Here is a 14,070-nt window from a genome sequence, read left to right as displayed (position 1 = left end):
TTACAAATAGGGAAACAGTTTAAGAATCCCTGAAGACTTCCTAAATATGAGCTGCATTTTTCCTGCTTCTCTCCCCTTAAATCTTTAGCTGCTTAATAGTATTGTTGGAAGAGCTAATGTTATACTTACTTTGGTTACGCATAATGCAATGTCATGGACTTAGTGCATATAATTTTATGTGTGATAAATTCTACCTACCACAACGTGATATGCTTGTATGCTTCTAAACTGGTTCAAATTAAAGCATTTCATCTGCTAGAACATGACGGTATCTCTAGTTGATCACAAATCTGTTGGAGAGCTTAGAACCGAATGTAGTTCAAAAAGCCCATTATAAGTAGACCTCAGGTTGGGCCATTTTTAATAAAATTGTTATCTTGCTCTAAAAACAATATTTAAGTTGACAATAAATAAAATGTTTGTGTTAAAACTTGTTTTTAACCATCCAAAAGCAAACATAATGTGACTACAACAATAGTGTCTCTTCACTTAAAGCATTTATGTACTGTACGTTTAATTTAAGAGCAAAAGGGGCATTCTGTTCAAAAAACAAAACAAAGTCAGCTTATCTTTTATCCTGCCTATAATACACCTCCTTGGAAGCTCCACTTCCTGTGTCAGGGTCCAGCTGAGACTGAACCTGGCTGGGAGAAACGTACCTGTAAAAAGTCACTGTAGGAAGATAAAACAGATCCCTTTCTTGATGTGTGATTTGGGAAGACCTGCCTGGTTCTGTTAAGATCACACCTGATTCGTAGTTCTCTACAAATCAATTATGAATTCAGAGTGTTTAAAAAATGATACTAGCAATATTTGACTTAAAATCTAATTCACTGTGATAGTTCACCAAGATAGTACAATTTCTGGAAAAAGTCTACATACTTAGAGTGTGTTAAGAACATTTAGAAATAGGATGCCTAGATTTCTGAACAATTAGTGGCATAATTTTATATGCAGTAATAATTCATGGGACTTAGGTTTGAGTAAAATAGGCACAGTATCAGGCTGCACTAAAAGTAATCCAAGACACAGAAACTGTATGCAGCTCTTCAGCCAACAATTTTTGATTTTGTTAAATATTAAAGGAGTAATTACTCTCTTTATGCTAGTTTAAATTCTGTCTAACCAGCAATTTTTATATCAATGTCAGCACTCTGTGAATGGTTCTATAAATCATTTGTTCTTTTCAGTTGTGAATATTTTTGTATTGCAGATCTATAAGAAAAATGAAGATCAAAATAGAAACTTAATCAAATCAGTGAATTTACTGTTTGCATGGTAAAAAGAAACTGATCCTCTACTTCATCGCTATTTTTACCTACAGAGTGATATGGTCAGAAAATGGCCTGACAGTAGCAACAAATAGCAACCTCTTGACAGATTTTGTTGAATTATTCATACCTATTAGTACAGAGGCTTTCAGGTCTTGAACCTTCAAGTTGTTCAGTTGATTGAAACAAATGCCACTCTGAAAAGGTATTCAAGCATTTACGAAGGTGTAAACAGGTGGATTTTTTTTATTACAGCCCTGACTAGATGTTGGGAAGTATGCCTAATATTGTTCATTGGAAATTCACTGGAGAAACCACTATATATAGGGGTTATTCACTTTCATATTTGTGTGCCACTATTTAGGACTAATAGCCAGTCAGGAAATTCTGTCAAGATTATTATCGCACAATACTTGCACTTGTAAATGAAGTGAAATGTAGGAACCCAGAGATATTCAGGTTTTCTAAATCATCCACCATCTTTCCATCCTCCAATGTGAACTTAAAACAAAATCACACCCTCAAAATATCACTAATTGCACACAGTACATAAGTCTTGTACATTTCATACCCATTCTACTCTTGTCCAGCAAGGCACTAGGAAATTGTTCAAGTTTAAGCTTTTGCTGTACATTTGCATTTTAAAAGGCACTTCTTTATTTTAATGATGCTGTTAAGTTTGATTTTACTGACACTCTATGGGGGCAAGCGTGTGCAAGAGTTTTCTAAAACGAATAGTTCCTTGCAATTAAGGTCTTTAGATGGCTTCCAAAAATTCACATAGCATCACTACTAGCCACAATATTTCACTTCATAAAATGTAAACAGTTAAAATGGTGAGTTGAGGATATACTTGAATCATTGCAACTAGGTGGCTCTTCAGAAGAGCCACTTAGTTGCTATGATTTACAATCATTTAGATTGCCTTATGGAATAGCATTTAAAACAGCAAAATTATAACAATTTTATGACTTCCCAAGCTGTCTCCAGGCTCAAAAGTAATGTGTGTTATTATCTAGAAAGCCCTATATGACTTGGACTGAGGCTATCTGAAGGACTATTCTTCTGAATCTTCCTCAGTTTTAAGACCTTTTGTACAAATCTCTTCCTCCGCTTCATCACCAATAGAGAGATGTTTGGTGAATCTCAAGAAAAGGCCTTGTTGATGTCTGCTACCCGAGTTTGGAGTTTCCTGTCCTAAATAGTCATCCTTCCACCAGCAGGTAAAAATACTGTTATTTAGGCTGACCTTTAGTATATTTTGACTGCTAAATTAGGTATATGTGCTATTGTTCTCAAAATGCAATTATAATTATGTTTTACATTTTAAATGTAACGTTTATGTAAATTGTTAACTGCCTGGAATGTTTTTTTGAGTAGGATTTAAGTCTAATAAATGAATAAATACAAATCTATGAATTCAATCAGATTAGAAAATATTGATAATTTATATGCAAGGTCACAGTACCAACTATTGTTCTCTAGAGACTTAGCACCAACAGATCTGATCAGCATTAAAAATATGCTTGGAACTTGAGGTCAAGTAGTGTGACTATTAATAATCTTTGTAGCATGTCCTAGTAAACTTGGGAAGCTAAATTTTTATTTTTAATGTAATTAGTTGATAAATTTTCAGAGGGAGTATTGACATACATGCAGTCTGGAAAGTTTATAGAACATGTTCTTATGATTATAAATAAACATGAATGTGGACTAATTATATACAAACATGGTAAAATGAATGTTCATTTCCCAACTAGTCAATTGCCTACTATAACAATACTTTCAAGGATTCTAAAGAATCATTAATATGAGAAATCAAGAAATACTAGTCAGTTTATTTGGGAAAAAAAATGACAAGTATTATATTGCTGCAGAGAAGAAGCCTTGAATTTTCACTATCCTTTTCACATTTGGCTTCTATGTCAGTTTCCAGTGGATTATTGACAGTATTGCCATATTAGATGTAAGTGCCAGTATTATATACTGACTATGAGTATACATTAGGAAATCCCTACTTAAAATCTGACTTTAATCTTAAACTTGTCACATATGGCTTGCCTAATGCCTGTTATGACAGATACCTGGCATTCATATTTGTGAACATTATGTGAACATACACTGACCATTATGTAAGTGTTAATTAATCAGGTCTATCATGAAAAACCAAACATCTAGCCAAAATGGCAGTTGGTCATGTATTTACTGCTGTTACTACTATAAGTTGTGGTATCATGCAAAAGTAACACCAATAAATGGATTCTTGTCTTAATTGACATTTTGTTGTAATCCACACATTTCATAATGTTATTTCAGTTATTTAGAAATTTTCAACCATGTTTCATACTTGCAGCTTCTTAACTAAGAACTGAAAAGGAAAAGAAAATTTAAGAAACTGGATAATTAAAACTTGGATAAAAGACACTTCCTCAAGGATTCATTTTGAATGCATGAAGTTACCTCTATCCCTCTCATGACACTTCACAGGTTGACACTGTTTCCAAATCTATGTGTGGCATGATTATAACTGCAGATTTCTTGCTACTGGGAATTATCCCAAAATACAGATGCAGCATCATCAAAGTAAAGACTGGCCTGATAGTCACTCTCTCTCCTGAGATTCTCCCTTTTTCATTTTTTTAGAAAAATTATTTTTTAAAAAATTGTCATATCCCCTGTAAAAATTATGACTGTAATATATACATATAAATAATGTCTTTAAAGATCAAGATTCCTATTAAAGGTTTCCAAGACTGTTGAATTTGTATGTTCAAATATCCATTGTTGTGTTGGAGATGAGGGATTGCACATGTTCATGAAGATTTTTCGATCATTTTCATTACAGTCCATGCAGCTGCCACTTACTGGGTGATAAAGTGTCTTGTCCTGAGGATGAAAGTTAAAATTAGTCCTCACTATATGCACTGTTTTTGTTTTAATCAGCTTCTTAAACAAGTTCTGCATAAATAAGTCTTTTTCCATATCCAAAGTCAATATATTATCCAACAGACCTTATTTGGAATAAGCTCCTTTTGTTGATGCCTTTTCTCTCTACTATCTGAGCAAAAAATAAGGTATCATTCAAAATGTTACAAGATGACCACACAGTTTGATACAACTATATGTACTCACTTTCCGGTATTTCCATAGCTGATTTCCTTTCATTCCATGACAGTCGTAGAGAGTCACTGGGCTATTATGGGAAATAGCATCAAAACAATATTTCTTTGTGTGCTGAGGGTCTCCTGGACGGATGTCTTCTCGCCAGCTGAATGTGAACACCTGGTAAACAAACATACGCTGTCAGAAAAGAATGAGAAAAAAATCACATTTTTCTTCAGATAGTTACTTAATTTGTAACTAATTATTCTCCTGTATGGTAGGACAAGAAATCAGACATCTGTCAGAAGAAAAGGCTGCCACTACATGGTGAAAAAGAGATAGCAAAATAAGCATATTAAGGTTTTATATACTGGCAAACATTGTCTCTGCATATCACATATACAGGAATTACGCAAGAGGTGAGTAGATGCCTTAAGTCAGCAAAATTAATACCCAGTTTAGCTGATATATTTATGCCCTCTGACTCTTGACAGTCACAGACAGTCCTGTGGATTGGGTCATAGCAACTAAGACAATCTATATCAACAGTGGTACTGCCAGTACTAAGAAAAGTAGTGTAATTGTGGCTACCATTAAGAGCAACTCTTTTCCATTGTTTTAATGCTATGCAACATTTTGGATTCAATTTTTTAAAAATGCTTTGGAATATGTGCTGGTGCAAACGTAAAAGCTGTCTGCAACTCCTTAAAGCAGCTGTGCCTTTTCCCTAGATAGCCACAACACCCCAGATAAAGATATGGCTGCTTTAAAAAGTTGCCAACAAGTATTATATGCATGCACTTGTACATCCCAAAGCACCTTTTTGGAATTTATCCTGCAATGCTGCACAGACTTAATATTTTTCTTTTTGATTTCATGCATGCTAATAAGGATCGCTTAGCATCAATTTTCTTAGGTTTCAAGGTGGCATCTATTGGGCATTCTCCAGATGTACTGATTACTCTAAAGAACCAAATATCCCTCAGCATGTTTTGAGCTAAGCGTATGAGTGCCAGAAGTTTCCACACAGAAGTCCACTCTGGTTTACCTCTATGGTTTCTACACCTCAGCAGTCTAATTTGTTTGGAACAAGTTATACTATTAGGATAATAGTATACAAGATAAAAACTAGGAGATCCCAAGCTACTGCCCATTTCTGCCTTCAGGTGCCCATTGTCAGCCACATGCTTATTCTATAAAGCCTACTTTGTGGCCTTTGCACAGAAAAGCATAACTCTCAAAACACAATACAAAAATGCCATAACCCTCAAAATCCCAAGGAGCCATCTAAAGATAACACACAGTAGGTAAGTATAAAACACAAATGAGCAAGAAGAAAAGCATACAGAAAGTAAATATAGGAATTCAGATTAAACCTGCTCTTAGTGAGTAAAGAAGCCAGCACCTTTTTGAGGGGAAAGATTTAACATACCAGAGAAAATGTGGCCAAATAATAAAGCATGATATTTAATGCAACACGACCTGTTTGGTGGTGTTTGGCTAGTGAAGTTCTGTACATTTGCATTCATCTGAAGGTTTTTCAGTTAAGGTACTTCATTGGTTCAGTAGAGAAAACATGACAGTGGAACACATTGGGAACAGATGTATTAATGAAAGGAAAAATAGTTCTCTCTTTATAGAGGAATTAGGCAAAGTGGCTATTTCAGCACCCACCTTAGTTTAGAACAACCCAGTATATAACTGCAAGGAAAGCAATGGAAGAAGCCCAGACCTTTCAGGGAGACTGTTCTTCAAAGCAAATTGTTTTAATTTCTCAGTTTCCAGACATCCCAAACTATATGCAGCAGTTTTGGAGTACATCCTCCTCTCCACCTATATTTAAAGTAACTTTTTCACTGATGGTTACACTAAACAAATAACTTTTGGCATGTCATGCAACAAGAGAGCAAAAATATTGTCTGGCCAATGCCATCTATTTCTGCAACGTACCAGATGTTAAAATGTTAGGTAATGAAAAGTGGTTATTGAATCCGCCAATATGTGTTTCTTTTACCTGTTTCAATGGATGTTTGGAATAAATATATCTGAGCAACATACTGTACGTTACATTATAATAGTTTTTAGGTTTTTTCCTTGTTTACCCTTTCACTTCAGCATTTGACTTGAAATAATATTTAGATATCTTTGCATTTTTGGCAAAGTACTCAAAACAGTTCCATTCTCCTATAAAACTTATTTGTGTTAAAACTCCCTTCTATCTTTGCACAAACAGTTTTGTGACACCTAAAGGACTACCAGTATATTGAAGCCCATAATCAATTTATTTTTTTAAGAGTAACATTATATATATATATACACTACTGTTGCTGGGGGTGGAGGAAGAGGAGAAAGATGAAACAAGAAGTGGAAGACAGAATTACCTTATGTAGTAAATAGAAACTAAGTAGCAGGTAGGAACAAATATTGTTGCACTGAATAGCTAATTAGCACACATTGGTCTGTAATAAATGTTACATTTTGCAACAGAATTGGTCACTGTAATTTATTTTTCAAGGATAGGTACTTTGAGATCCATGAAATAATGTTCTGGAAAGCAGAAATGTTTACCCAGTGGTTTTTGAAAGGTATCATTTTTCAAGCCAGGTTTGCATTCATCTACATTTTGCAAATATTTGCCAATTTGTTCAATGTAAACAAACTGTAAAAGGTACACTGCTGACATTATGGTGTACAGGTAGTCCTCACTTAACAACCATTGGTTTAGTGAATGTTACAAGGGTACTGAACAAAGGGACTTACAACCTGTCCTTGCACATACAGTACTGTGCAAAATGTTTAGGCAGGTGTGAAAAAATGCTGTAAAGTAAGAATGCTTTCAAAAATATATATTGTAATTGTTTATGTTTATCAATTTACAAAATGCAAAGTGAGTGAACAGAAGAAAAATCTAAATCAAATCAATATTTGGTGTGACCACCCTTTGGCTTCAAACCAGCATCAATTCTTACACTTGCACACTTTGTACACTTGCACAAAGTTAGGGATCTTGTAGGATTAGAGTCAAGTGTATGATTAACCAATTATACCAAGTAGGTGCTAATGAAATCCAATAAATAAAGAAATAATCAATTTCATATGTAGGTTGAAACACAGTCATTAACTGAAACAGAAACAGCTGTGTAGGAGGCTTAAAACTGGGTGAGGAACAACCAAATTCTGCTACTAAGGTGAGGTTGCGGAAGACAGTTTCATGTCACAGGTCATACACCATGGCAAGACTGAGCACAGCAACAAGACACAAGGTAGTTATACTGCATCAGCAAGGTCTCTCCCAGGCAAAAATTTCAAAGCAGACTGGGGTTTCAAGATGTGCTGTTCAAGCTCTTTTGAAGAAGCACAAAGAAACGGGCAAATATTGAGGACTGTAGATGCAGTGGTCAGCCAAGGAAACTTAATGCAGCAGATGAAAGACACATCATGCTTACTTCGACATCAGATGTCCAGCAGTGCCATCAGCACAGAACTGGTGGAAACTAGCGGGACCCAGGTACACTCATCTACTGTCCAGAGAAGTCTGGCCAGAAGTGGTCTTCATGGAAGAATTGCGGCCAAAAAGCCATACCTCCAATGTGGAAACAAGGCCAAGCAACTCAACTATGCACAAAAACATAGGAACTGGGGTGCAGAAAAATGGCAGCAGGTGCTCTGGACTGATGAGTCCAAATTTGAAAGATTTGGCTGTAGCAGGAGGCAGTTTGTTTGCTGAAGGGCTGGAGAGCAGTACAATAATGAGTGCAGGCAACAGTGAAACATGGTGGAGGTTCCTTGCAAGTTTGGGGCTGCATTTCTGCAAATGGAGTTGGAGATTTGGTCAGGATCAATGGTGTCCTCAATGCTGAGAAATACAGGCAGATACTTATCCATCATGCCATACCATCAGGGAGGTGTGTGATTGGCCCCAAATTTATTCTGCAGCAGGACAACGACCCCAAACATACAGCCAATGTCATTAAGAACTATCTTCAGTGTAAAGAAGAACAAGGAGTCCTGGAAGTGATGGTTTGGCCCCCACAGAGCCCTGATCTCAACATCATCGAGTCTATCTGAGATTACATGAAGAGAAAGAAGGATTTGAGGCAGCCTATATCCACAGGAGATCTGTGGTTAGTTCTCCAAGATGTTTGGAATAACCTACCTGCTGAGTTCCTTCAAAAACTGTGTGCAAGTGTACCTAGAAGAATTGATGCTGTTTTGAAGGCAAAGGGTGGTCACACCAAATATTGATTTGATTTGCATTTCTCTTCTGTTCACTCACTTTGCACTTTGTAAATTGATAAACATAAAACAATTACAATATATATTTTTGAAAGTATTCTTACTTTACAGCATTTTTTCACACCTGCCTAAAACTTTTGCACAGTACTGTGCAACCGTCGCAGCACCCCAGTGGTCATGATAGTGATCTGGGCGCTTGGCAACCAGCTCACACTTATGATGGTTGCAGCATTCTGGGGTCGCAATTGCCATTTGTGACCTTTCCAGCCAGCTTCTGGCAAGCAAAATCAATGGGGAACTGGGTGATTCGCTTAACAACCATGTGATTCACTTAGCAGCTGCAGTGATTCACTTAATGACCACTGCAAAAAGGGTCGTAAAATCAGGCATGATTCGCTTAACAACCACCCTGCTTAACAACAATTTTTCCAGTCCCTATTGTGGTTGTTAAGAGAGGACTACATATATGCCACACTGGAGGATGAACACAAGTATGTTTGCTTGCTGTCTGGGTGGCATTTATTGCATAAACTGGTCAAGACTCTCAGTGAAAGTGAGATGAAAATGACTAAAGTTCTGATTGGAATTTTGATAGAGTCTCCGGTTCATAACTGTATAATAAATATATAAACAAATTTTAGTTTTAAAAGATGATTTGGGGTGCAGGAGTTGAGAAAGCATTGTTCTAATGCTACAGTTCTATTGCTGTAAAGTAATGACATACATTTTTCCCAAGTCTTCCAACCACTGTGTGTACTGTGTGAACATAATACTGTATTTCTTTCTTAGTATTATATGCCATGCATATGATGAAGTAGACAGTAATATAAAGAAGTTAAACTGATTTGTTACTACAGTATTTAAGAGACCACAAATCTGTTGCATTACAGAAGTGTTATATTATTTCAACATTTCCATAAAATGTTAACTTTGTGACAACCTCTGAAAACGCATAAAGAATGAGCCCCCATTTGTATAAATGCTCAGCACTGTGTTATTTAGAAGAATATTTGAGTTGTAATTGCTGCCACTGGTCTTGTTATATAAGTTAATGCATAAATAAATAAGTTCATTTTAAAAAAATGCACTTACCTGCACATTGCTCCACGCAGCTTCTCCTCTACCTTTCACACAGGTTTCAGCTCTTAGTGGTGAACCCAGGGCGCCATGCTTGGTATCTGCACAAAGACCGGTCCCTACATTACGGATCTGCAAGATAAAATCAGTGATGAGGACCGTTTAATAAACAGCAGCTTCAGTGGATGAATTTTGTGATGTAATTCTTAGTTGAAAATGGATACAAAAATATGTATGCCAGGAAAACTGGAATAATTCCGATTTTTATATAGATAGATAGTCCTCGACTTATGACCACAATTGGGTCTGGAATTTCCATCACTAAGCAATGTGGTCGTAAAGCGAGATGTCATGTGACTGCACCACTTAGTGATGGCAATCATGGCACTCCCTGTCACCGTCATAGCCCCAAGACATGTGGGTCATTAAGTGGGAAGAGGTGGGAGTCCCAGGTAAGGGGCACGATGATGTTATGGGGGTAGGGGAGGCCTGGGAGGGCTGGTGCAGGCTGTGTACAAAGTGGGGGAGGGGGGTGCTTACCTGCACAGTGCTCCACGCAGCTTCTCTTCTACCTTTCACACAGATTTCAACTCTGCAGCATGAGCTCAGGAAGGCCAGGGAAAGAATATGCTGTGGATCAGGCTTCCTGGCACACCATGGCTCTGGAGCTACAAAAAGCCCCTGAGCCACAGTGCGAAGCCCAGTCCCAGCCTGGACCAGCAGTGTGCCACAAAGGGACTTCTGCAAAGCTGTTGCACCCTGGGAAGTCCCAACAGTGTGGCAGAAAGCTGCTGTGTCCTGGGAAGCCCCAGCCGTCCCAGCCCAGTCCCAGCCACTGTCGCCTTCACCACCCTGTACTCTGAGACCCCTGCTGCCCTGTGCTCTGCCTCCCCAGCTGACCTTCACCATCTTCCTCCTCCTGCTGCTGGCCTAGGATCTAGGCGCTGGGCGAGGGTGCAACCCTTGGAGGCACCCAAAATGGCAGAGATGGGGGAAACATAGGTGGGTGGAGGGAGTTGAAGTGCCCCTGCAATGGTAAGTGTGGGCAGGCTGCCAAGCTCCCAAATTTTGATCATGTGACTGCAGGAGCACTGCAATGGCTGTAATTTCAGGGACTATTCATAAGTCCATTTTTTCAGCACCATCATAACTTTGAACGGACACTGAATGGTTGTAAGTCGAGGACTACCTGATACAACCCTAAAAATAGCAGAAAATAGGACAATAGTTTTATGATTGAATGTATGTTAAACTGACATGAATCAGAAATATCATTGACCCATTTATCTCTGGTTCAAAACAACTCTTCCTGGGGCATATAAATTGTGAATAGCTTCCTTAAGATTACAACTGAGATTAACTTCTATCAAATCTCTCCTTCTAACTAAACCCCCAAAATCTTTCTTTCTTCAGTTCTCTTCCCTCCATAATTTAAACAGAGGGAAGAGGAGTCTATATTATCATTATGTGAGTGAGTGTTCTAAAGTCCAATCATCATAGAAACTAATATAGCAAATACCTATTTCTTGACTATATATATATATATATATATATATAGAGAGAGAGAGAGAGAGAGAGAGAGAGAGAGAGAGAGAGAAATTAAATAGATAAATTAAAATCATATGCATAAAAACATGTTGACCAGACTTGGGGAATGTAATCAGAGGGACTGGAAATTCTGTGGTTACTATCTGCAATTGTATGCCAAGGCCTGCATAAATGGGCTGAGTAACTTGAATAAACTAACCTCTCCCCAGGCAGCTGCTGGAGGTTCCACTGGTGGGTAGAACTTTCCCAAGTCCCAAGCAACTTCATTCATGAACCACTTGAAACTTTTGCAGTTGAGTTTAATACGAAGTTCCTTCTGAGCAGTCACATCCCCTGCAGACAGATGTCGATATTCGGGTCTCCTTTGATAAATGTATTCTGCATATTCGTCCATCCATACTTCAGCTACCCGTTTCAAGTTCTACGAGGTTCCAATATTTTTAAATGAACAAAATAAAAAGTCTTATCATGGGCTGAGTTTAATTCTGATATAAAAGATAAGATCTCAAAAAAAAAAGTATTCACGTATATCTACATTATTCTGTTGATGCAGGAGAATGAAATAAATGATTCTGTGGGGTTTATATAAGTTTGAGTTTACAACATTTTTGTGCCAGCAACAAAGCATTTTTGTGATTAAAAAAATTCTTCTAAGTAAGATATTGCTGCATATTTTGTCAGTCAAAGGTCCACTGAGGCTCATAATAAGTAATACATCTGTTATTCTCTAAAGATGCTACAGAATTCTGTATTTGCAGCTGCAGCAGCAGCAACACTATATCTTCTACAAACATTGCTACACGGTATAAGATAGTTACTTAGAATACTTTTTTCCTTCTGGTTGACTGGCCAGCATATTATAGTACATTTTCAGAAGACAAAGCAAGTTACCCATACTGCTCAGTTTCCTCTTACAGTTGACTCCTGCATGACTCTAGGTATATCTCACTTGACAGGGAAGAGAGTCATAATATACTTACCAAGGACAGGTTAAGAACAATTAGTGACAAACAACTCTTCTCTACTTAATGTTTCTTTGCTATTGGTACATATAGGAAAATGACTATGTTATAAAAAGGTTGAATACTATATTTTGGATAGACATTGATCTCACCACAGCATTTGGCTGATATATAAATTGCCAGGAGTCAAGCTTGACTCAAAGGCAGCTTCATTTTGTGCAATTCAAGATACACTATTTCATAATGAATTAATAAGACAGTGAGCAAATCCACTAAAAATTAATCAAAATTTAACACCTAATTATTCAAAGTATTTTTGTGTTCAAAATATTTTTAAAGCTGGGCTTGTAATGTAGGTAGTCAAGTAAGAGAAAGAACAGTAACTTAAAGTTATTAAATGGCTTTTCTCCATTGCTTCTTCTCCCACAAGAGGGAGCACCTAACCACATTTTAAAATATGTTAACTTTAGATACCAAGTAAAATCTCTCATCTTTTCAAATGAATATTCACAAACTGAAAAGGAAATCTTGAATTTCTAGTTAGGTAGCATTTAGATTTTTTCATTGGAATGTATTTTCAAATATTGTAAAAGCTGGTAAGTTCTTCATTTTAGTTGTGCATGTGAAAATTTAATAACGATATGAATTTTGCATGTGTTTAACAGTAGCTTTAGACCTTTTACTAATGTATTTTCTTTAACTGACCTATCTTCTGCTTATGGGGACATGAATTTCAAAATAAATGACACAAGAGCAGGCTTCCTATATTAACAGTTTTTTACCACAGTTCAAGTGGATGAATTTTTTTTTAAAAAGACTGATTCATTGTGAAGATATAAGAACAGCAGAGCAAGATAGGTTTTTACCCGAGCCAAGCTGACTCCTGTTGGAACCTTATAAGGGACATATTTCCTGTAAATGTGGCCAACTCGAGAACAAGGGATATCTTCCATGCGACCCCCACACATCCATACCTGTGAAATAGGAGAAAGAATATGTACAGTTCAATTTTTTTGACTATGATGGGAATCAAAGCTTTTGAAAGCAAAGATAATATTGTTACTCAGCAAAATACACTTAGACCCTATCTGTTCTTCTATACTCTGCTTTCAGAGTTGCATGGACCGTATCTACAATTATTTAAGACAGCAGTGTAAAGATATTAGGCAATAACCCACACCCTTAAACTAATTTGGAACATGAGGTTTTTAGGACAAGCACAGTTTGCCTTATGTGTCTCAATGAATGCTGACCTTTTTATATACATGTTAACTCAATCTACTAATACATGACTGTTTTGTAATTCCCAGAGCATTCATGAAATAATGTCTAATTGTTATGAGGACAACAGAGATTTTCAATCTCCTACTGACGCACAGACATTTTCAAACCTGATGAGAGCACACAGGTATATACTATGCTGCTGCAGACCTACAATTAGCGAGGGTAATTGTAATCTCTTGTACTGTGAATGAACTGTACAGGTAGTCCTCACTTAATGACCATTCATTTAGTGACCAAAGTTACAAAGGCGCAAAGGGACTTATGCCCAGTCCTCAAAGAGTCAGCCGTCATAGCACCCGGTGGGCAAGAGCTATGGGCATGCGTGTGATGCGCTGCCTGCTGCTACTGGCCAGGTCCTTCTTTTGCATGCCGGCCAGGGTCTCCTTTTGCGAAAGGACCCGCCCAGTGTGCAAAAGAAGGCCCTGGCTGTGCTGGCGTGAAAGAGGACCACCTGGTGTGAAAGAAGGCCTTGTAGGCAGGAGGCCAAAAGAGCAGAGACGGGGGGGGGGGGAGATAGGTGGATGGGGAGAGTTGAAGTGGAGGCAGTCCCTTACCTTCTTCCAAGAATGGCTTGGATCCAGGTGGGTCAT

The 14,070-nt window shown here is 37.4% G+C and overlaps 1 protein-coding gene and 1 long non-coding RNA gene across 2 annotated transcripts in view; one reads left to right on the top strand and one right to left on the bottom strand.

Moving 5' to 3' along the window:
- Positions 1-2,410: 2,410 nt before the first annotated feature.
- Positions 2,411-10,174, top strand: LOC148216674 (uncharacterized). Its single transcript, XR_015794802.1, has 3 exons — positions 2,411-2,494; positions 4,655-4,792; positions 9,745-10,174. It is a non-coding gene; the product is annotated as an uncharacterized LOC148216674 (long non-coding RNA).
- The window catches only part of GALNT10 (polypeptide N-acetylgalactosaminyltransferase 10), a 67,200-nt gene continuing 55,618 nt past the window's right edge, over positions 2,489-14,070 (bottom strand). The window contains exons 8-12 of the mRNA XM_088133878.1: positions 13,063-13,170; positions 11,434-11,655; positions 9,702-9,818; positions 4,404-4,553; positions 2,489-4,157 (exon numbers count right to left, since the gene is read on the bottom strand). Of these exons, the coding sequence (XP_087990004.1) occupies positions 3,990-4,157; positions 4,404-4,553; positions 9,702-9,818; positions 11,434-11,655; positions 13,063-13,170 (765 nt within the window). The 3' untranslated portion in view covers positions 2,489-3,989. The remainder of the gene's footprint in view (positions 4,158-4,403; positions 4,554-9,701; positions 9,819-11,433; positions 11,656-13,062; positions 13,171-14,070) is intronic.

Source organism: Python bivittatus, unplaced genomic scaffold, assembly GCF_059951505.1.
Source record: "Python bivittatus isolate LINGU-HERP-01145 unplaced genomic scaffold, Pbiv_v1 ctg000080_np1212, whole genome shotgun sequence".
NCBI classification, from domain to species: Eukaryota; Metazoa; Chordata; class Lepidosauria; order Squamata; family Pythonidae; genus Python; species Python bivittatus.
Note: the sequence above shows the minus strand (reverse complement) of the source record. Positions and strands in the feature narration are given on the sequence as shown.